The sequence below is a fragment of the Sinocyclocheilus grahami genome, unplaced genomic scaffold (assembly GCF_001515645.1).
Source record: "Sinocyclocheilus grahami isolate Dianchi unplaced genomic scaffold, SAMN03320097.WGS_v1.1 scaffold146.1, whole genome shotgun sequence".
Taxonomy (NCBI): domain Eukaryota; kingdom Metazoa; phylum Chordata; class Actinopteri; order Cypriniformes; family Cyprinidae; genus Sinocyclocheilus; species Sinocyclocheilus grahami.
This window is the reverse complement of record NW_015505325.1, coordinates 1,285,258-1,308,069: the sequence shown is the minus strand read 5'-3', so window position 1 is coordinate 1,308,069 and position 22,812 is coordinate 1,285,258. Positions and strand designations below refer to the sequence as shown.

The following is a 22,812-nucleotide window of genomic DNA, read 5'->3' as shown; positions in this document are numbered from 1 at the left end:
AAAAGTAGGTCAGTACACTTATAGAGTCGCAATATGGACTAGTATCTGTGAATATTCAGCCGCAAATATACGGTTTAAATATGAATCCAGCATGTTCTGCGTGTCTCTGTGTATGTAAATGGCACAGACGCGCGGTTTTGTTTTCTACACAGTGCGACGCTCGCGGTGATTTCAGCTTCTGTCGTCTCCCTACATGAGGACATAAATACATGAACAACATCTCCAGAACTGCTCTGATCCCTCTGAGAGTCACTTCATGATCATTTGACAGTTTCATTTGAGTAAAACTATCGTCATATCATTTACATAGGCAACAGAAACTTAAAAGTTCCTCATGGCAACACGTCAAAATATAAATTCAGGTTAGCTTAAAAAAAATGAGGGGAAAAGAAGCATGTAGTGCATTGTTGCCGCATTCACAGTCGGGTTATTAGCAGAGAACACAGAGCAGGAATTGAATTTTGGCGCGGGATTGTGGCTATTAATAATAATTCTACTCATTCCCGCAGGTTCCTCGTTTATAACGCGATGACAGATGACGGAACGTATCATTTGCACGTGCTTTTGAGTCTTGAGAACTCACTCGCGCACTTTCATTTTCTGTGTGCCCACAGATCGCAATAAGGAGAGTGACAGCTTTTAATAATTATTAAAGGAGTTTGCAAATGTGATATTGATTTAATACAACAGTTCAATAAACAAGTAGGCTACTGCCTGATTTTGCTCTGTTTTATCATCGAAAATAGTTCCAAATAAAGTAACAGCTCAGCCACTGCACATCTCTAAAAGCAAACACAGCAGTGTTTCATTCATGAATGAAAGTGCGTTTTTGAACAAATCTAGTGAGTAAGTGATTCATGATTACCCATTCATAATGTCAGTTATTTGAATCATTTATTTTTCTGTATTCAAAATTTTATATTTAAAACTAGGGATGCACCGATACCACTTTTTCCAGTACTCGCCCGATACTTTTATTTTTGGTACTTGCTGATACAGAGTACCGATACCAATATTTTTATTGCATTTGTAATTTTTTTAAATATTGGGTACAGAAACCAAAAGGGTATGTATACTGTTAGTTGTTAACTTCATTTATCAAATAGATAGTCAAACCAAAATTTATTCAGACACCTTCAACATTTCTCACATTATCACAGTTTATTTGCTATAGTTTAGAAAACGGTAATAAAATATGACAAGAACTCAGAGTTACATGGTGTCAGAACAAATTCATCTCGATAATGTTAGATAATTTTGATAGAAATGTATGTAATAGATTACAATCAACCAAAACAATTCAGACAGCTGTTAGTATGACAGTATTTACACAACTATGAATACTTAGTCGGGTGACCCTTAGCCTCAATGACAGCCTGTAGTCTCCTGGGCATGCTGTCACCCAGCTTCATGCAAACCTCAACTTCAGTTTTTTCCCAGACTTGGTCTGAATAATTTTGGGACCCAAATTTGTATCAGTTTTACTGGTAGTCTACTGTATGCATGTATAATATGGCACAGTTTACTTTATTTTGCTATCCTCACTTACATAAATGAACTATAGTGTCCTACAGCCACTAGTAAAAAAATATTTTTTAAAAGAATAATCACACAATACGCTATTTCTTCCATGTTTTAATTTTAATAGTAAACCCTTTGTTTGCCATAAATAAAGAGTTTAACTCTTTAAAATAAAGAGTTTACTGTGGGAGTACTACACTCAACCAACAACCAGGGATGGCAGTTTTTGTCAGAGCCCTTGTTATTCTTAATTTTTACACCAGACATATATATCGATTCAAAATATTGGTTATCAGTCTACTTGATCTGTAATAATCGGTATCGGCCTTGAAAAACACATATCGGTCGACCCCTACGCTATACTATGAAGCGGCAGTACTTACCACACATTTGACAAGATTAAATGTTTGCTCAGGTGCTCAGGATCTGCAAATCATTCGCCATCGTCCTATCAGACATTTCTCCTTACTCTGTGTATGTGGTAAGTGAACTTTCATGTACTGAAATGCAACAGGCTACCGCTAGCAAGCGGCTAACCTTTTAGTGGCTCTGTAGAACGCTTTATTTGTTTCACGCTTCCCAATTTCTAAATGTTTTGGGTTGTTGCTAGGCATTGCTAGGATGTTCTGGGTGGCTTTACAAGTTTTCTAGGGTGTTCTGGGTGGTTCTTTGTGACCACTATGGTGTCCTGGGTGGTTGCTAGGATGTTCTGGGTTGTGGCTAGTGTGTTGCTAGAATGTTCTGGGTGATTCTACAAGGTTGCTAGGGTGTTCTAGATTGTTGCCAGGATGTTCTGGTTAACTCTACGTGGTTGCTAGGGTGTTACTAGGATGTTATGGATGGTTCAAGGTGGTTGCTAGGATTTCTTAGGTGGTTCCAGGAAGGTTGCTACTAGGTTGTTGTGGGTGGTTCTAATTGGTTGCTAGGATGTTCTGGCTGGGTCCAGGAAAAATTGCGACTAGGGTGTTCTGGGTAGTTAGGTTGCTTACTGTTCCAAATCAAAAATGACTAACCCCTAAGACTTGTTCTTAGATATGATTTGGATCTATCCTTTAATGAGATTTTTCCACCTGCCAAGCAAAAATAATTCTAATTGCAAAGAAAAGTAATAATTCTCAGCAAGCAACATTTAATTCATGTTGTCTATAGCACAAATGTACCAGCTGATTTATATTAGTCTATTACTTATGGTTGTTTTTTTGTTTTTGGAAACCATTCAGAATAATTTTGACTAGCTTTGGCTGTTTCAAATTTGATATGCTTCCAATATGAGGTAGGTGTGTACATCACATTGCTGCGAAATGGCCCCATTCACAAGAAAACATGTGTCTGTGACACCAGCCCATCATTAAGAAGCTTGAGTGTATGGAAAATCCAACACTGGTTGACCATTGGACAGCACTGCTACAAAAGCTTGGTGCTGACATGTGGTAGTCCAGATAAGATCTCAGTACAGATTGGATTGGCCATCTGGAAGGCATTTGGGCTCATCTCCATGGAAGAGAGATTGAGCACATGGAAAGGTGCCATGAGAGCCAGGGGTTCATTCACCACAGGGGGGAAAGGACACAGTAGACCCTGAGCTGGTCTATATGACAACAACAGACAGCAATCATTATCACTTCACATAGAGAGATGTTTGCATGAGTACTCAAACAAACACATACGGTTTAATTACCTTTGGAGTGTACTGACGTTTAATGGGATTTTGTCAACTGTGAACATCCACATCAGCTTACTTTGTCATTTAACACAGGCGTATATGCGTGTGCGTATTATCTCATTTCCTGATGTGTCATTCCTCCTTCCCTCTAGAATAATGGATTCAACATCACTGCAGCACATTCAGCCCAAAAGCCACAAAGCGTATCTTTATCATTGCAGTATTGCTTCATTAGAGTCAAATTACAAATGCACGATTTCTGTAATTTCTTCACTGATTATCACCCTAAGAGTGGCTTTGGTGGCTGGACAAGGGTCTTCCATCTCACCACAGGAAATAAACCCACAAGATGACAAAAGATCGGATTCTTTACATCAGCAGTAGGTTTGTGAAAGATTAAAGTACAGATTGAATGAGTTCATTCATTTCTAAATCACATTCATTTCTAAATCAAACAGCAGGTATTACAAGAAGTTCTAAATGGAAACAAAAATTACAGTTGTCATTTATTCACACTCATGCCATATGACTGATATGTATGATTCAATATTTTAAACAATCTTTATGTAGATCTTTTTCACACTGTTATAAGTTCCAAAAATTACACAAAATAACTATAAAATAGCAAAAAATCCTTGTCTTTTGATTACATTCAGTATCTTTACATGGGGAACAGACCCAAATTTAAGCCATTGTTCACTCATGCTCATCCACACAGCTTCATGCAGCCAAATAACTAAATCATACTCACTAAATTGAACGACAAATTAATCAGTTTGATTTGTGAACAAATGGTTCTTCTAATTTAGGAACCTGAACAAACAGTTCATTTGAAAAGAACAGACTTGAACGAACAATTTGTTCACAAACTGGACTGAGCAAGATTTAGATCCAGTTGAACTCTGACACAATAGGGTATATGTCGAACATCACCTGACCAAACCCGGAAAACAGGTCTCATTGCTTCCGCTTGTCGGAGAACGTGTTAACAGCCATATTAAATAATAGCAATATCTATGGACTTTTAAGATAATCAGTTAAACTAGCTAGCTGTTTTTATTGTTGACGTTTTATTAAATTTTTATATCTAAATGTGAAAAGGATATCAGTCCGCATATGTGATGGACATTGGTTATGATCATCACTGGTATCTACTTTGAAGGCATCTTGAGTAAAACGGCTTCATATTTAACTAACCATATGCAAAACGCTTGAACCGAAAGCGACGAGACCCGGTTAACAGAATACGGAAGTCTGTTGCGCATAACCCCTATAGCCCTGTTTACACTTGGTATTAATATGCATTTTCGTCAATCCAATCACAAATGGACGGAAAAGGTGTGAATGGGGTCTAAAACCATTTGAGCTTCTCACCCAAAAAATATCTCAAGAGTCATGACTACAGCTGGCCTCTGGGCACAAACCGCAGGGGCAATTCCCTCAGGACAACTGAGGAATTCCTTAGAGCTCTTCTGGTCAAAGGGGTCAAGAGTCAATGTGCCAATGTATGCCCTTCTATTTACTGCTGCCTTTCTCTTTGTAAAACATGCCTCTCAAGTAGTCAGCTATTGTCTACAGCTGCAAAAGTAATGTTTGTGATGGGGTCACAATCAAGGCTATTGGCGGTCAAGAGAGAGTGAGAAAACACCAGTATTGTATCTAAATCAAGTAAATAATCACACCCACTATCCCACAAAGAGATCCGAGGGAAAACAAACCTCATATATGCACATAAATCCTCATCACCTGAATAATTAAATAACAGCCAGGCGCACAAAACAGACCTTAAACCTGCTTAAAGAGGAGTTATGTAAGTGTCCGTTTAATGCAAACCACAATCCAAAGTTTATTGAACATTTTAAGAACATCTGCTAAGAGCCTTATCCCATATGCCTGTGGTCTGCATACCTCTCCTCCATCTGATAGCATTCATAACCTCTAACACATGGCTTTGTTTGCTGTCAGCTTGTTTGTAAAAGATGAGGAGGTGCCAACAGGCATACCTTATTCACGTAAGTGTTTGTAACACGGCACCTGGCCAGGTAGATGTGATTAAATTAGAGGCGTGAATCTAACTAGTAAGTGCAGGTGACAGTCATTACACCATTGCCTGGTTAAATATCCCAATGTCTTTCTGTTTTCGATATCTGAATAAGCATATAATTCATTAACACCTCTCTCAGGCCTCTGACAAGGCAGTCGGGAACACAGACGACTTTATCAGTTTCATGCTGTGCTTGTGACCTCACAGTGACTCACCAATCAGTCGACTCTATCTAGGATTTCTAAGTTTAACTTTCAGCTCAGCCGATCGGCTTAAAATACTGAATATCACAGAGAACATCAGCAGATGTCCTTGCTCACAATATTTGTCAGACCACAAAAGAACACGGGAGGATTATTTTGCACAAGATCCTCACAGATTCCCTGCTGATGCAGATGATTCAAGATGTCCTCCTACAAAACATTAACATGAAAACATTCTGAACATGAAAAACATGCAACATTGATGATTTGCAACATAAAGCATTATTTTTCCATTAACCAGCAGCTACCACATTGATTGACAGGACATTTTATTGGTCCCTTGGTTGCTGTTTCTGCTATTTCGCACTATTTAGCCCCGCCCATGACAAACTATCATTTGCCCCAAATATTTCTACACATAGCAGAATATTAAATGTGTGACTGTGCCGAGTCGCTGGTAGATGCCACAAACTATGCACTCTACAAACAATTCAACAGTAGCTGTGTATTCTGATGAAATGCATTATAATACCATTCAAAACTTTTATTTTTATTTATTTTATTTTGAAAGAAATTAAATATTTTCATTCAGCAAGGATACATTAAATTGATCAAAAGTGTCAGTAAAGAAATTATTATGCTACAAAAGATTTTTATTTCAAATAAATGGTGTTCTTCTGAACTTTCTATTCATCAAAGAACTGTTTTCAACATTAAAATCAGCATATTAGATTGATATCTGTAAGGTCATGTGACCACGAAGACTGGAATAATGGCTGCTGAAAAATCAGATTTGTCATCACAGAAATAAATTACATTTTAAATTACATTTTAATATTTTTTTTAATTTAAAGAAAACAATCAAAACTGCAATAATATTTCACAATATTACTGTTTTTACAGCAATTTTTGATCAAATAAATGCAGCCTTGGTGAATGTGAGAAAGTAGCAGTAATGTATATAGCATTAGGACTGTGTGCATTCTTGGGGTGCCATCAACCAATCAGTTTTGTCACAGTCCTGAGGCTCTTGAGTGATTAGTCACATTATAATAGGGGTATCCAATCCTGATTCTGGAGGGCCAGTGTCCTGCAGAGTTCATCTTCCAGGCAGGTACAGTATTTTGTGACAAATTAGTGCTAAAATCTGCAGGACACTGACCCTAGGAGCAGTTATGGCTCAGGTGACCTGATTCTCCAGAACCAAACAACTACCATATTAGAAATGAATGCTTGCGTTTCATTTTTATTTCCAGATATCCTTGGGTCTTTGAGTCTTACAGACATCAGAAAAGTCATCAGAAACAGCTCAAACTACAAAAGCACTTTTCCTTCAACTATTTTTCCCTCAAGTGATACGTTATCAGAGTAGAACATGAGGAAGCTCAAGCCCCTCGACAAAACCAGTCACTCATCAGCATTAAAAATTAAGCTATAATTAGCAACATTATCCCAGTGTTTGTTTGATATCAGATACTTGAACACGAGGAAAGGTCTACGAAGCTAATTGAGCACAGGAAAGTTGAAGAGATTCCTGAAATTCCTGGTGCTGACTTGTGCCTCTGTGTCCTGGCTTATAACGCATGACTTGTTGCAGCTTTAAGACACTGTTAATCTGACACTTTAGAGGATATAGGAGCATAATCAGCAGAACTTGCGGCAGTTACAGCGAGAGCTCACAGCTGCAGACTCACCGCTGCCACTGCTGATGATCATCAGTACTATTGTGCAATCTGGAGGGTCTACGGGGATCAGCGAAAACTCTCAGCACTGAATCTATACATCCATCTACGCTTGTAAAACACATCAGGCACTAATAAAGTGAAAACAATTTGGTGTAGTAAATTTTAGAAGTGCAAAGGAAATGGCAAGTAACATTGAATTAAACATGAAATTTTGAGGTAGAAATACTGAAATAGTATTTTTCTTGTAAAATATACTCCGATAATGTTTATTTACTAAACTTAATATGAACTACTTATAAATGCAGAGAGAAACAGGTTCAAAACAAGTGTAATTCACAATACAACTGGTTTAAAACTTATGGGCCAAAATTAAATTTTGCATTATGGGGCTGCACGACAATTACAAAAATCATAATTGTCGATTATTCCCTTGAAATAGTCATTGCGATTATTAATTATGATTATAACAATTTACATTCAATGATGTTTATACCATTGTTTGAAGCAACCACATGCCATATTTTTAGATGAAAATAAAGTTTTAAGCAGAAAAACTAACTGAAAAACATTTATTGCTTTTCTATAGTATTAAGCCTCAAATGTCAACTACACATTGGATTGGTTTCTTTAAATAAAAATAAGGGAAAATATGCATGGTATTATAATGTAATACTAAAACTAAAATTAAAACAATGGAAAAAGATAACCTGTAGAAAGATAACCTATTGAATTATATCCAAATATATTATTTTTAAATGTATATTACTTTTTGTTAATGTTTATGTTAATGTTCCAGTTCCTTTAATGTAGTAACGAATTATCAATTTAATAATTCAAATATAAAAACAAATAGAATTTTACATGGACAAGTGAATAGATATTTAAAACTGCTTGTTGGAATAAAACAATAAAATAAATAATTTTTCAATATATAACCTGACATTTAAAACATTATTTATAATATATTTAATTGATTATTTAAAATGCTAAAGCCATAACAAATTATAATAAATTATACATAGTTATTAATAATAAATATTATTAAATGCAATTTTAAAATCACAAAATGCATTTGCCAACTGGTTTTCTTGATTGTTTAGCCAAATACTTTTCTTCATCCATTTGTCAAGGGAGTTTCAAAAAATGGCATTGGACAGGTCATTCTGGGAACAACTAATGCACTTTTGACTCAATTCTAAGATTCCTAACACCTAAACTTTACTCTTTGTCATCTCTGATATAAAATTAGAAATTTAACAGAAAAGACGCTAAAAAAATAGGGCATGATGCCTAAAAAGGACTCATCAGGGAATCTTTGGTTCTGCCAGCCATTTATAAAATCACAGCCTGGTTTACTGCTTTGAAACTATAACATTATCCTTTTGTTAGAGATTCCTAATGGATTTCCACAGATAAACAGATGCAAGAAGAGCCATTCAGGTAGCGACAATGTCACAGTCCTGAAACCTTTTGGTCAAATAAAAGTTGTCTGGGTATCTTACTTAAGTATCTAAACAAATTCATGAAACAATTATCAGTCTCCCCTAGAGTGTGGCAGCCAATGCTGTTTGCCATGACTGTGCGTGCTGACAAAAGACTGAAAGGCAGACGTCTTTGATATCGATCTCAAGAATGGTCTTGTTTTTCACACCGAGGACCTTGGAAAGACACAGATGCTGAAAGACGAAATGGTCTCCTCTCCCTTTCACCTGATGCACCACCGTCCACTTCGCTTCACCGGTGTCAAAATATCTTGACGAGAGGCCATCAGGTGCATCTGCAGGGACTAATTTGATTGGTCGTGCTTCACTTAATGCTTCCAGATCAGATAACATCAGACGCACCACTAGGGAGATGAATCCCTGAGACTCAGCAGATGAGAGGGACCTATGATTCTTCCCATATGCAGAGAAAGGACAAGTGAACCCATCCTCTCTCAGCAAACCAGAAACAGCGTTTTTTACTTAAATCTTAAACCGCCAGTCGGCTCGACGCCATCAACTGGCAGCTTCCTCACAAACCCACTGTACTCCAGAAGCTTAACAGTCAAATATGATTATGAGGGATTGTTATAAAACTGGCTTAATAACTGTAAGGCTGCTAACCCTTCATTGGCATGTTTGTAAAACCTCTCCAGTTCCTTTGATCCTGTTAAATTTATCCCAGAATCAAGAGGCTTCAGACAAATGCACTGGTGTGGAATGTGAGAAATGCATTTGGGAATACATGAAAAAATTAATAACAGAGTTCATTAATGTTAAACTAGTTATCAAACACTAAACTTGTAGGAAGGTTGGAATATGAATGGGTTCATGATTGTCTATTCTTAAATCCAGGCATGCCATGTCATGATCTGATGCTAATCAGAGCAAGAAAACACATGTCAAGTATGCCAAATCTATCTGGAGATTTCAAACACTTTCTGTGTTTATTTGTTTACTTGTTAACATACTTTATCAGTGCATTGAAATACTGTGGAGGGTCAGTAATGCTCCAGGAGGGGTGTTGCTATAGGACACATGCTTTGGGCTGAGCAGGATTGTATGCTGATGAGCACAACCCGGTCTTATCAAAAGACCACAAAAACAAACACATACACACAAACACACACACACAAAGTGTTCTGAAATTTACAGGGGATTTACTAGATTGCCCTGAAGACCCTGAAAATCCCACCTCTCACATGAGTCGCTGCTGATTTTTGGAGACAGAGCTTATAAAAGGAAATGGCACATGACCAGGAAATACACACTAATTTAAATTAAAGCTTGTTTGAATGACTAAAAAGGCAGTACAAGTGACAGACTCTTCTTTCTCGGTTTGAAAGCGTTCACACTTCAGATATTTCCGACCATTAGAGAACAGAAAAATACAGCAAATAAGAAACAGAGTCATTTAAAACAGTTATTCTTAATCAGAGGTGTGTGTAAGAAGGTTTAAAGGGGCATTTGATTTCAATTTGGATTTGTTTTTAAACTCAATATAACAATAAAAACATAGTTTTAGATAAGTAATTCTGCTTAATATCATGATTTTCAGCTCATTTAAAAAAAAAAGAAAACAACATAAAAATTTGTGTGGATGACAATCATAACAGAATGTATCTGCTACTTAAGTGTTTTACACACAGTATCATTTTTTGTGTGTGTTTAATAAAATAAATGATGGAATGGGTACTTGAGCCTTACTGTTTGGGCTGTAGGGGTACATAAAGCAAAAAAGGTTGAGAAAGTTAAACACCCACTTGGAGGAACAACGTTCGAGTCCTTTTAAAGCATCATCAATGAAAACCCCCAATAAGTCCCTATACAAAACAGTCCCTTAGTATCATGTTTTGTTTTTTTATAAAAATGCCACTAAAAATAATCTCGCCAACACTATAGAAACGCTGCCTGTTTCACGTATTCTCCCTCTTCCTCTTTCTCTTTCTTGACGCCAGTACGGTGACTAAAAAACACAGCTTGACAGCTTCACCAGTGCCCGTTATCTCCAGTTTATGAGCCTGTAAACGAGACTGTAACAATAACCGCGCGACATGGGTGCTCAAACTGCAGCGCTCAGAGAGTTTAGATTGAACCCAGTCTACTTACCGACTGCAGAAATGCCAAGTTTCTCACGTAATCCCGTTCAGTGTTCAATATCTCGTTTAAAACGCACAGTCTCAGGCGAAGCTGACGGTCCGAGTCCTTGCTGCTGAGGTCCCCGTTTTCTTGTTTACTGTCCTCCTCGGTGTTTATTTTGCTCATTTTTAAAAAAGCAAAAACCTTAGAGAGAAGCCTTCAAACAAACAAGAGTATACGGCAGTTGTGTGAAGATGTGAAAATTAATCCATTGAATCCGTCGCGCGCTGCACGCAACCTCGCGCCAGGATGCGGCAGGGGAAAATGCTATACTGAAACTGAAGAAACTTCTGTAAAAGTAGCAAAGCGCAACATCTAAGTCAACCGCAAGGCAATTTGCATCTCATTAAAACACTTCTAGTTTAAAAAGTAAACTAGAGAAGTAGCCCACCGACTGCCTGCAGCATAAATGAGGAAAGTGGCCAGAGAAGCGAAATGATGTGAAAAATGGGAGTGCACATGAAACGATCAGTAACCGTGAAATCACTGGCAAAACCGTGCAGTAAAAGGCGAAGTAGCGAGTTCAGGAGTGCTCAGTCTGGTGGACTACATGAAAAGTGAGACGGTTGTGGGAGCTGCAGAGAGAGTCTGCCGCTGAGGGACCGTCTGCAAGTTGCACCACTTGAACAATCACGTCTTCAGTTTAATGAAGTGATGAAATGATCCCTTCCTATCTTTAGATGTGTGTAGCGAGAAGATAGTTCCTTTTGATCTCTGACACCATGTCTGATGCTCAGAATGTATGCATTTCAAACGTTTTACAAAATAAATAAAAATAAAAGTGAATAGCATTTTTGGGATGTATCATTAACATGATGTTCACTAATGAAGACTCTAGAGTCTAGACATACCATATGCTCTAGAAAAGCAGTCATATTCTGCATGGAGAGGGTCACCCCTTCATGGGCGCCGCAATGCTGATATCAAATGTCCAGCCGTGTACCAGCATGAAACACCAGTACTGAATGAAATTTTGTTAAAGGGGTCATATGATGCGATTTCAAGTTTTCCTTTCTCTTTGGAGTGCTACAAGCTGATTGTGCATAGATAAGATCCCTGAAGTTGCAAAGACTAAAGTCTCAAATCCAAAGAGATATTCTCCATCAAAGTTAAGACTCTGCCACGCCCCCTTAAACGTCTCGTTCTAACACACCCCCACATATCTACCTCACTATGTGGACATATTTGCATAATGCGCCCAAATGTGCACTTATAGTATGACAGAAACAAACAGTTTGGGTGAAAAACCACAGCAGTTAGTGGTACCCTACTACTTGCATGCATCCAGGCCAACAGGTGTCAGTATAAAATCTAAACCCATTGGTACTACAGAGACAATTATGAGCCAGCTATGTTAACAAAGGCTGCCTCCAAATATGCATAGGTCCCCACTATATAGTAGGTGAAAAACAGCATTTGAAAGGAGTAGTATATCCGAATTGATAGTATTCATAAAACAGGAGACACAAAGTACCTGCAGTACTTCTGGCGAGATTCTAAAGAGGGCATCCTTTACTATCCCATGGAACTGTAGACACAATGTCATTTTTTATTTTGGACACAGCTCAAAATACTTCTGTAAGCAAAAATTAAGTGTAAAAACCTTGATATTTTTTAAATGATGTCCATGGAAGTAAACATGAACACTCATATCTGTTTAATTCTATCATTAAAGTCAGTAGAAATAGATTTTGGTTAACGGTTACAGGCCTAAGGCCTGAGTTTTGTCTAGCTCTAGTGAAATTAGTGAGAAAATAAAACATGCATCATCATCTGCATGGGATGATTGTGGCAACCCTGCAGTTTAAAAGAATAGTTCAAAAAAACAAAACAAATCTGTCTTCATTTACTCTTATGTCATTCCAAACCTGTATGACTTTCTTCCTTCTCTGAAACATAAAAGTAGATATTTTGAGAAAAGTCTCAGCATTTTTGTCCGCAAAATTGAAGTCAAAGGTAACCAAAACTGTCCTGAAAGTCATACAGGTTCAGAAGAACGTGAGGGTAAGTAAATGATGACAGAATGTTCTTTGGGAGGGAACTATTCCTTTAATGTTTGTTTGTTCTGTTATCCAGGAGTCTGTCAAGTCTTTGTTCATATTGTCTGTGCCCTTGAGGTAATGCTTCCTCCGCATGACAAACAGCCATCAGGGCCTGTCCACATCCTGTTTACACCATCACAAAAGACTAAGTTCTCTATCTGGCCACCAAACCACTAGACTTCACCAAATGAATGGGCAAAAACGTAAAGGGTAAGAATGACTCGTTGGCCTGGTTTGAATCACTCTTAGCCTGCAGGAGTCTTTTAGCTCCAAGCATTTCATAGCTGTCTGACATCTGAGAGGTGTCAGTAACTGCTGATTCTGCTTTACTTGGCTTGAGTTCTTCCCACAATAACTGTACATACTGTAGTAACCTAATTGAGTAGACACATATGCTTTGACATAACTTAAAAATTAGTTTACCAGTAACTTAAATTATTATAGGTGACAGAAAGATAACATCATCAATATATTACATATTTTACTACAACAATGGCCGTAACCTAAACCATTTAATCACACTGTACACATTCGGAGACTGAGCGCCATCTTGTGGCAAAATCGAACACAAACAAAAACAAACAAACGAAACAAAAAACACGATTATATATTTAATATACTAATTATCTCTTTTTTTATTGCTTATTTTTTAATGGTCCCCTTTTTTAATTGAAGAACATACTGCTCTTTAATGTAAATCTGAAAATCGTTATGGTTAATCATCTTTTGCCTATTAAATTCGGTCGTTACTCACCCTCAAGTTGTTCCAAACCTGTATGTTTCTTTCTTCTGTTGAGCACAAAAGAAGATATTTTGAAGAATGTTGGTAACCAAGTCAATGCGTACAATCAACTGTTTGGTTACCAACATTCTTCAAAATGTCATCTTTTGTGCTCAACAGAAGAAAGAAACGAATATAAGATTGGAACAACTTTTGAGGGTGAGCAAGTGATGACAGAATTTTCATTTTTGGGTGAACTATCCCTTTAAGGAATATTTCTAAGCATCAGTTACTGGTATCAAAATTAGGAACTTGTGACTACTTGACCCATTGTTGATGAAGTGAACTGTTTGACCTCTTTAACACAAATGTGAACTTTTTTCATTAACAGTTTTCATAAAACAGTTCATTAACAGCTCCACTCTATATATAGTACACACAGAGGCGTCTTGCCCATTCAAAGTGAAGGGGCACGTGCCCCCCTCAGATTTTTGAGCCAAGTGGATTTTGAATGCAGCTTCCAAAAGACAAAAAATAGCCATTAATGTTTTCTATATTTAATATAATCACACCAGCGTGATTAGAACGTTCAGTGCGTCATATCATCAGCTGCTAAACTCAAATGCAATGACCAATCAGAGGTGTTCAGATGAGTCATCGCTAAAATGCTGGTGTTTTCTTCACTTGCTCGCTGCATGAATACCTCTTTCTGGCGAATTCTCTCGTCAGAAACAACAAAGTGCAAATGTGTGTACTGTGTACGAATCTGTAAGATATTAATTTCATAGTGTAAACAGCTTCAGTGATTTTAATGGCAGTTTTTGAGAGTGCTTGAACTCTAGGCTGTCAGTGAAAATGTTCTTTAATGTAAATGTTCTTTGCTCTCTTTCTGTACAATGAAAGTGTTATGATTAGATATAAAATTCACATTAAATATAAACTCAGTCGTATTAAAAATATGTTATGGCATGACACCCATATCTGTTAAGTAAACAGACAGGTTTTTATGCATAGTTAATAGATTACATTATTAGGTTACTTTGACCATCGCCCACTATAGATCAACATTATCTATAAAGGTGAGAATCAAGATATTTCATGATATAGTTAATGCGTTTGGGGATGTTTCGAATAAAAAGGAAAAAATAAATAAAACATAAGTGCTGTTGTGGCTGCTGTGTGTCATGACGAACCCCCCCCCACCCAACTCTTGCCCCCTCAAAAATAATGAGTGCATGATGCCCCTGAGTACACAGATAGTTTGAACATGAACATTGAACAACAACTTGGTCAAACTCATTCTTAACACTTCTATTCATCAGTGACTTAGTAAATGATGCAGGAAAAGGAATATGGGATACTAATTTGACTTTTTAATCTTTGAAACGTTCCCAAACTGGGAAAGTTGAGCTGTTCTTCTTACTCTTATTTGGTAAAAATCCCACAAGTGCAGGAGGATAACTGACCCATATCAGCACCATGTTTCGGACAGTGCTGCTGGGATACGGGTTTCCTGTGGTCGTGATGTTAGGAAGCAGGCTCTCTGGGTTTTCCCATGGTGAATCAGACTTTTTGCAAAGTCTAACCTCAGTCCATTGGATGATAGCACTTTCACCCCTTTATACATTCTCTTCACTATTTGTTTGCTGGTGTCCAGTACATCACAGCGGTATGTCCCAGAATCCTCTTCTCTGAGAGGGTTTAACAGCACCTTGTCCAGGCTCAGGGCTTCATAGCGGCTGAATCACGAGTCATTAGATGTGATGATTCCATGGGCAAAGCGCCAGGACACCACAAAGGCAAAGCGGCCCATGGCTTCCATCACTTCCTCTAGGCAGTCAAGCACCAAACGCTGACCAGCAGTTGCTGTTTGGGTCTTCAGTCCACACTGCCAGGTGTCTAAGCAGCGGACAGTCCTCATCTTGCAGGACGTGCTGGAGATGTTTCTGTTTCCCCCAATAGGACAGAGCTCTTGAGTACAGAGGCCAAGCTCACAGGTGGCACTGCAGGGAAAGCTGCGGGTGATGACCCAGGTGCTGATCTTCTCCAGTTCTTGCAGTTCGGCTTTAGTTAAAGGGGCCCTATTATGCTTGTTAGCTTTTTCAACTTTAGTTAGTCTGTAATGTTGCTGTTTGAGCATAAAAAAGATCTGCAAAGTTACAAAGCTCAAAGTCCACTTCAAAAGCAGATATTTTATTTAACAGAAATCACTTTTCAAAAACTACAACGAACGACTCGTTTGGACTACAACGCATATTTTCTGGGATTTGTGATATCACAAATACCGACGAATGGGACGAGACCTGGTTGAGCTGCACTAGAGAAGGCAATGAGTGTTATATGTTGGAGACGCACTAGCTTTCCCAAGACAGACGAATTTAGAGTGGTTACAATCATCTGGGTTTAAATTGCGCTCAAATTTATTTGATTTTGACGCAACACTTACACTGAAGCACGCAGGCGGCTATGGTAAGAGGCATGACATTTCCCGACCAGGCGCCGAGTGCTGCCAATCACAAAACACACTGGCCCAGCTAACCAATCACAGCACATTTCGTATTTCAGAAGGCGGGCCTTCATTTGATACAGGAACTATTCGAGCCGTTCATGCCAGACTGGGGAGAGAGGTGTTGTAATAATGTAAAATATGTGAAAAATAATGTGTTTTTCGAACAACCTAGTATGAGAGCCTGTTCTAGTGCACCCCCAAAACAAAATCAAGACTTTGTAAAAGAGCATAATAGGACCCCTTTAAATTGTTACACCTGCTTGGGGAGTGCAGGAGTGTCCAGTACAACAATACCAGCCAAAGTGCTGAATGAGCCATTGTGACTTTTGATACAGAAAAGGAGCAGCGATCAGCAAAAACTGTCAGAAGATACTGAAAATGAGAATTTATAATATCACATGTTTATTAATACATTGTTCAAATTATTTAAATAAATCACATTTTGTAAAATTTTTATTTATTTAAATATTTCTTGTTTTTATACACATACCTTAGCATATCTGAATAAAGTTCATAAATTATTCATTTTATAAATTTATTTGGATTAAATTAATAAATACATTATTCAGATTTATTTATTAGTGATTTTTTTGTTTTAAGTAATTATTTTCATACACATATCTTTAGCACACCTCCATTTTTATGTTCCAAAACTAGCATTTTGCATTTATTAGGAAGAAATGTATACATTTGCTATTTTTAATTATCATTCAGAAACAAGTATATGTGAGTCTTACCTTTGTTGGTGTGCTCAAAAGATGGAAAGAAAAAAAACCTGAACCTTTTAAAGATTTGTTTCTGCATTCTTATTTATAACGTCATATTGAACTTCTGTTCAACAGTTGAGTCTATCGCATGCGCTTGAATTAAGGTGGGAAAACGTGTGCTTAAAAGAGAATTATGCTATAACTGTCGGCTAAAATTTTCCTATGTAGGTGGAACAGAAGAGCCTCACACTCATTTAAATGAACTGGTAATTTATTCAGGACATTTAACAGGTCAAAGTGTGCCCACTCAAAAACAAACTCTCTATCAGACAAATAAACCAGTGAAAGGTGCTCTGTGAGCACAGGAAAAATCTCTACAACTCAAACTTAAGGCAGAGAGAGGACAAACGTCCACCTCCCACAGCAGAACGTGACATCAGGGAAAACTGGGGCCATGTTCAATACCATTCAGAAGTAGGAATGCTGTTCCTCCATCAGCACTGCATTTGAGATCTGGATTATCAGCAAAAAATCCGAGATCTCCCACATGGACAGTTTGTGAGCATTAGCGGCAGTGTGAATAAACTCCTTTATACACATTGGTGTAATTATTTCTTTAGCTCTAGGCAAGTAAATATAGACCCCAAAAGTCTTAAGACTAGTCTACATCTGGTTAGGTGAAAAAGCTGCAGAAAGAATTACAAACTCTCACAGGCAAACAACAGAACAGTCATTCAGTGTGTATTTAACATCTCGAAAAATGTGTGTGTTTTAAATATACAAGACATTACAACTAGAAAAAGGTGCATTGTTAATCTTCAAGAAAAAAAGAAGATCCTTTTTCCTCATTCAAAGAGAAAGTCCTCACTTTAGGACAATAATGCAAGCAAGATTTTAAAACAGACACTCTCATTGACACGCTGGTTTCATGATCATTTTCAGCATGTGAGAGACAGCAACAAAAGATACAAAACATCTCAGCCTGTGATCTGCTTCTTGTAGACGGTGTATAATTCCATTAAGCTATCATTCATAAGCGATAACCATGAAATCACCCTCACATATTCCCATTCAATGATACTTGAATAAACGAAACAAATAAAAGCAGCACAACGAAAATCAAAATACAAATTCTCCATCTCATTCAAAGCTCTTTGACTTGTCCAGCACACAAAAACATGCATCAGGCCGACTCACAGACAGCATGAAAATCTCCAGCCATGACTATTATATATTAAAAAAAGAACAATAATAATACAAATCCAGACCAAAGTCGGTCACATATTGCTCGAAGGATAAAAAAAATGCACCATTCAATCACGATTTCACAATCTACGTTCCATATTACTGTATCCCAGAATGCTACAAATGATATGTTATTTGAGATAATATTTCTCTAGCAGTATACGGTGTACAACAGCTGCTCAGCTTGACATCTAACAAGCAATTCCACATATGAACCCTTTGTCATGCAGTGTAACATAAAACCTAGTCGCCAAATCATTCACTCAAGCATTTAGGCCAATCTCATATCATTCCTGGGCAGCCAATCCTATATGAATGCAACTTCTAGAAGCCTCTTTTAATCTTCAAGATACATTCAATTTGGTCACAGAAAGAAGACATATGGGTCCTGATTGTAGAAATATGACTCAGTCATTCACTGTCTGGAATCTGTGTTTTTTTTTTTTAACAAAGTCAGCCATCACAAGCAACATGCTGATAAAAGCAACTTCCAATAATGCAGACTGATTGGAACCATATTGGAATGAATATTTTGCTACAAGTTTATATATTAACGGCTTAAGACAAAGTAATCTTGCTAATTAATGCTGTATAAAAGCCAAAGCATCCACATCCAAACAACATTGAGAGTCAAGCCCATAAAGCAGATGAAAAGTGGTGCCTCTTTGGTAATATAAAACAATTTGCATTGAACATTTCGTCCCATATTAAAATGGAAGACTCAATCAAATTCAAATCCCTGAATAGTGTTGTTATTCTCATCAAGATGCAAAAAATTTTTTGCCTTTATTCCCCAAACATCAGCAATGAGCCCCTTTATTAAAAAAAAAAAAAAGATTAAAAAAAGAACAGCATTAGCACCAAGCAAATTTTGAATCAGTCGGTGGCTGAAACTACCCATTAAATAATAAACAAACGCTGGTCCGTAGAGTTTGCTTGGTCTTTGACATCAGCTGGTGAAATTTCAATGTTATGTTAATGAACAATTTGATTTGACTGGCAAATGCATTCATGATGTTTCTGCTGGTATAAGAAGGATCCGAATGTAAGGCAACATCTACAGCTCTGGGGGTTTGTATGAATAACATTCAGATCAGACTGACTACGAAGCCCCGTGTTTTGCCATTGTCGCTGAGATCTTGGATGGTGAGCGTAACAAGAAAACATTTTCAAAAACAGAGGAGAAAAGTGAAGTCTTTAGAAGTATGGATTTTCAAAACAACCATCTTATTTAATAAAAGGGAAGGTTTCAGTCTTTAAGATGTGTACAGTAGATGTGGACAAGAAAAAGGCTGAGACAGGGCTTCTACCACAAATGCTAGTTCTTGGAAGCAGTAAATCAATGATCCACCTTTGCTAATGCAATTAAAATCAATTATGGTTGCAGGAAGTCTAACCAGCCCTTCAAGCCCTTTTTGCCAGTGTCAGTGTAAGAAGGAAAAACGGAAAAGCTCAGGGATAAAACGAGCACAGTCAGGGTGTTCGAGGAAAAGAAGCCCTTAGATAAGACTCTGAACGTGTCTTTCTATGGATTGAGTGCGGGTGGAGTCCACATCCATAAATGAATCATGGTTGAGTGAGTCAAAAAAGGAAATGGATGATGCAGGATCCTTCAGATGCTAGGAGGAGCGATGGAGAATGTCTCCTTGTGGAAAAACAACCTATTGAGTCCTATTGAAGCCTATCTCTTCCCAGTTTTCATGTATGATGGGATGCCTCCTCGTGCAGTCAGCCCCTCAAAGCGCTTGTAGGTGTAGTTGATGAACACCCAGTCTTTACTCTTCAGATCAGCTTCAGTGTGGTTGGACACAGGAGGGGCTTTAGAGAGAAAGAGAGAGAGATTAAGTAATGTTTTTTGAAATACATTACAACCCCCCCCCCCCCCCCAAAAAAAGTCATGTATTTTAGTAAGTATTACAAATAACTGAAAACACACCTGAAGGCTGGAGGATGTCTGAATCAGGAAACTCGTCAAAGTTGGAAGTGTCGTCAATGCTTTTGATCTCAATTGGAATAGCTGCTGGTCTCTCCCTGGATGAAGGGGGGGGGGTGCATATTAGAATGATTTCTGAAGGATCATGTGATACTGAAGACTGGAGTAATGGCAGCCTTGGTGATAAGAGACTTCTTTCAAAATGTGCTCTACTTGTAGTATGATGAATGAACCAGAAGTAATACAAGCCCCAAAGTTACAACATGTTTTTACATTCTTATTTGACAAGACAAGTCATTTTTGAACAAAACTGGATACATAAATAAATGAATTAATAAAAACTATTTCCTGGATGATAACTGGATACCACTTGCTGAATTAAACATGCAATGTGACAAGATCATTTGACCAATTAAGATAGATCATTTGTTGAAATATTTATAATGCAATGATGCCTCACATTTCACCAGTGGTGGAAAGAGTACTGAAAATTTGTATTTAAGTACAAGTACTGTTACATTGCTGAAATAATACTCAATTACAAATAAACGTACTGGTGTCAAAACAGTACGTAAGTAAAAGTGCAAAGTACTCCACTCAAAGACTACACAGAGTATTAGTATTACTAGTTACTTTTTAGCCAGAGATAATTAATGAATTACCAAAAAATATTCATATCAAAGATCTATGTGGATAATGGCTACTTTAAACAAAACCCACTTTTATCTTATTGACAAAATACGTGAATTAGTGGTCATGATACAGGAATTTCTAACTTCAATACCTTGAAAAATATCAGTATCAAAGTACCCGTGAACGGGAAGTTGCAACTGACTTCAGTGTTGTGATGTATTTCCAAGTGAAACGGAATGCTCATAGCAGATTCACGGTTGGATAGGAGAGGTTAAAGGGGTCCTATTATGCTCTTTTACAAAGTCTTGATTTTGTTTTGGGGGTGTACTAGAACATGCTCTCACGCTTGGTGGTTCGAAAAACGCATTCATTTTCACATAATTTACGTTATTACAATACCTTTCTCCCCAGCCTGGCACAAACGGCTCAATTAGTTCCGGGTTTGATGAAGACCCGCCTTCCGAAAAACGAAATGTGTTGTGACTGGTTAGCTATCCCAGTGCGTTGTGATTGGCGATCAGCTTAGACGGTGTTTCAGTACTGCCCCGCCCCTTGCCAAAGCAGCAAGTTCCGTCTGCTCTGGTTTAGTTAAGGATGGCGTCAATATTGCCATATCAATTTGAGCCGGATTCAGACCCCGAGAATATTAAACAAGAGGATCGCCCAGAACCTTTGCACGCACGGACATTGCAAGACATATTAGAGTGGTAACTTTATTGTTGTTGTTTTTTGGCTAAATCACGTTTTAGATAGGATGTCAACAACTGCTTAAAAACAACTGCATTTACTATGTACAGATAAGTGCAAAGGTAATATGTATTACTTCGCAGAAACGGCATTCAACTTATACTTTGAAACGTAAATAACACACACAACAACAAATAAAGCAGCACACTTACAGGCTGTGATGCAGATACAGCAGATTGTCCCGACAAAGTGGGAACTGCTCCGTCTTTTAGCAAAAACTTGAGGCTACAGCAGCACTTCTCCTTCCTCGTCTTCTTGTCTGATGCACTCAACCAAGCGTTCTAACCACGACCTCGCCCCTCCCCACATCCCAACCATTCGAATTTCTGTAGGCGGGATTTATTTGAATGATATTCTAATGGGCCACTTTGTGACATCACAAACCCCAGAAAACCACGCTGTAGTCCAAACAAGCTGTTCGTTGTAGTTCTTGAAAAGGGATTTTTAAAAATCTCCCTTTGGAGTGGACTTTGAGATTTGTAACTTTGTAGATCTTTGTACTTAAGTACAAGTAAAAGTGCAGCTTTAAAAATATACTCAAAAAAGTACAAGTAACCGAAAAAACTACTTAATTACAGTAACGCGAGTAGTTCGTTACCTCCACCACTGCATTTCACATACTACTTTTTATACAAACTGAAAGGCAACATAGGCAAGATATACTGCACAATACAGTGGGGGAAAAAAGTATTTAGTCAGCCACCAATTGTGCAAGTTCTCCCACTTAAAAAGATGAGAGAGGCCTGTAATTTTCATCATAGGTATACCTCAACTATGAGAGACAAAATGAGGGAAAAAAATCCAGAAAATCACATTGTAGGATTTCTCAACCAAGCGTTCTAACCACGACCTCGCCCCTCCCCACATCCCAACCATTCGAATTTCTGTAGGCGGGATTTATTTGAATGATATTCTAATGGGCCACTTTGTGACATCACAAACCCCAGAAAACCACGCTGTAGTCCAAACAAGCTGTTCGTTGTAGTTCTTGAAAAGGGATTTTTAAAAATCTCCCTTTGGAGTGGACTTTGAGATTTGTAACTTTGTAGATCTTTTTTATGCCCAAACATACACACTACACACTGACTAAAATTCAAAAAGTGAAAAAGCATAATAGGACCCCTTTAAGAATATCTGCTTGTCAGCAGACAATTTTTTTTCCAGTGTATTGACTTGCATGGTTCAATTGTTCGCCACAAGACTAGTAATGTGCACTAAAAAAGTAAATAGGGTTATTTTTGATTTCATGATGTATAATCATTTTCAATACCATTGGCAAAACTACCACATACTGTATACTGCCATATAGATATTTTAATTTTTTTTGTCCATCCATTTTTTCAAGGCACTCATTTTTTCAAGCTTTGAAATTGGTTTAATCCAAGTCTTCTAAAAAGACACATTCGCTTTATATGATGAACAGATTTTATATAGGCTTTTATTTACATACATATAAATATTGATCAATTACCATTACAAAAATCTCAGTCTTAAACATTTGCACATTCTGTGTATTTGTGTCTTTAAAATAGAGTAACT

The 22,812-nt window shown here is 37.6% G+C and overlaps 1 protein-coding gene and 1 long non-coding RNA gene across 2 annotated transcripts in view; both read right to left on the bottom strand.

Annotated features, from left to right (window-relative positions):
- Nucleotides 1-11,331, bottom strand: part of LOC107591805 (phosphatidylinositol 3,4,5-trisphosphate-dependent Rac exchanger 1 protein-like) — an 86,628-nt gene extending 75,297 nt beyond the window's left edge. The window contains exon 1 of the mRNA XM_016281063.1: nt 10,707-11,331. Within this exon, the coding sequence (XP_016136549.1) occupies nt 10,707-10,862 (156 nt within the window). The 5' untranslated portion in view covers nt 10,863-11,331. The remainder of the gene's footprint in view (nt 1-10,706) is intronic.
- A 7,458-nt stretch (nt 11,332-18,789) lies between these two features.
- Nucleotides 18,790-20,014, bottom strand: LOC107591804 (uncharacterized). The gene is made up of 2 exons (XR_001609911.1): nt 19,897-20,014; nt 18,790-19,778 (listed from the first exon to the last, which is right to left on the bottom strand). It is a non-coding gene; the product is annotated as an uncharacterized lncRNA (long non-coding RNA).
- Between the last annotated feature and the right edge of the window lie 2,798 nt (nt 20,015-22,812).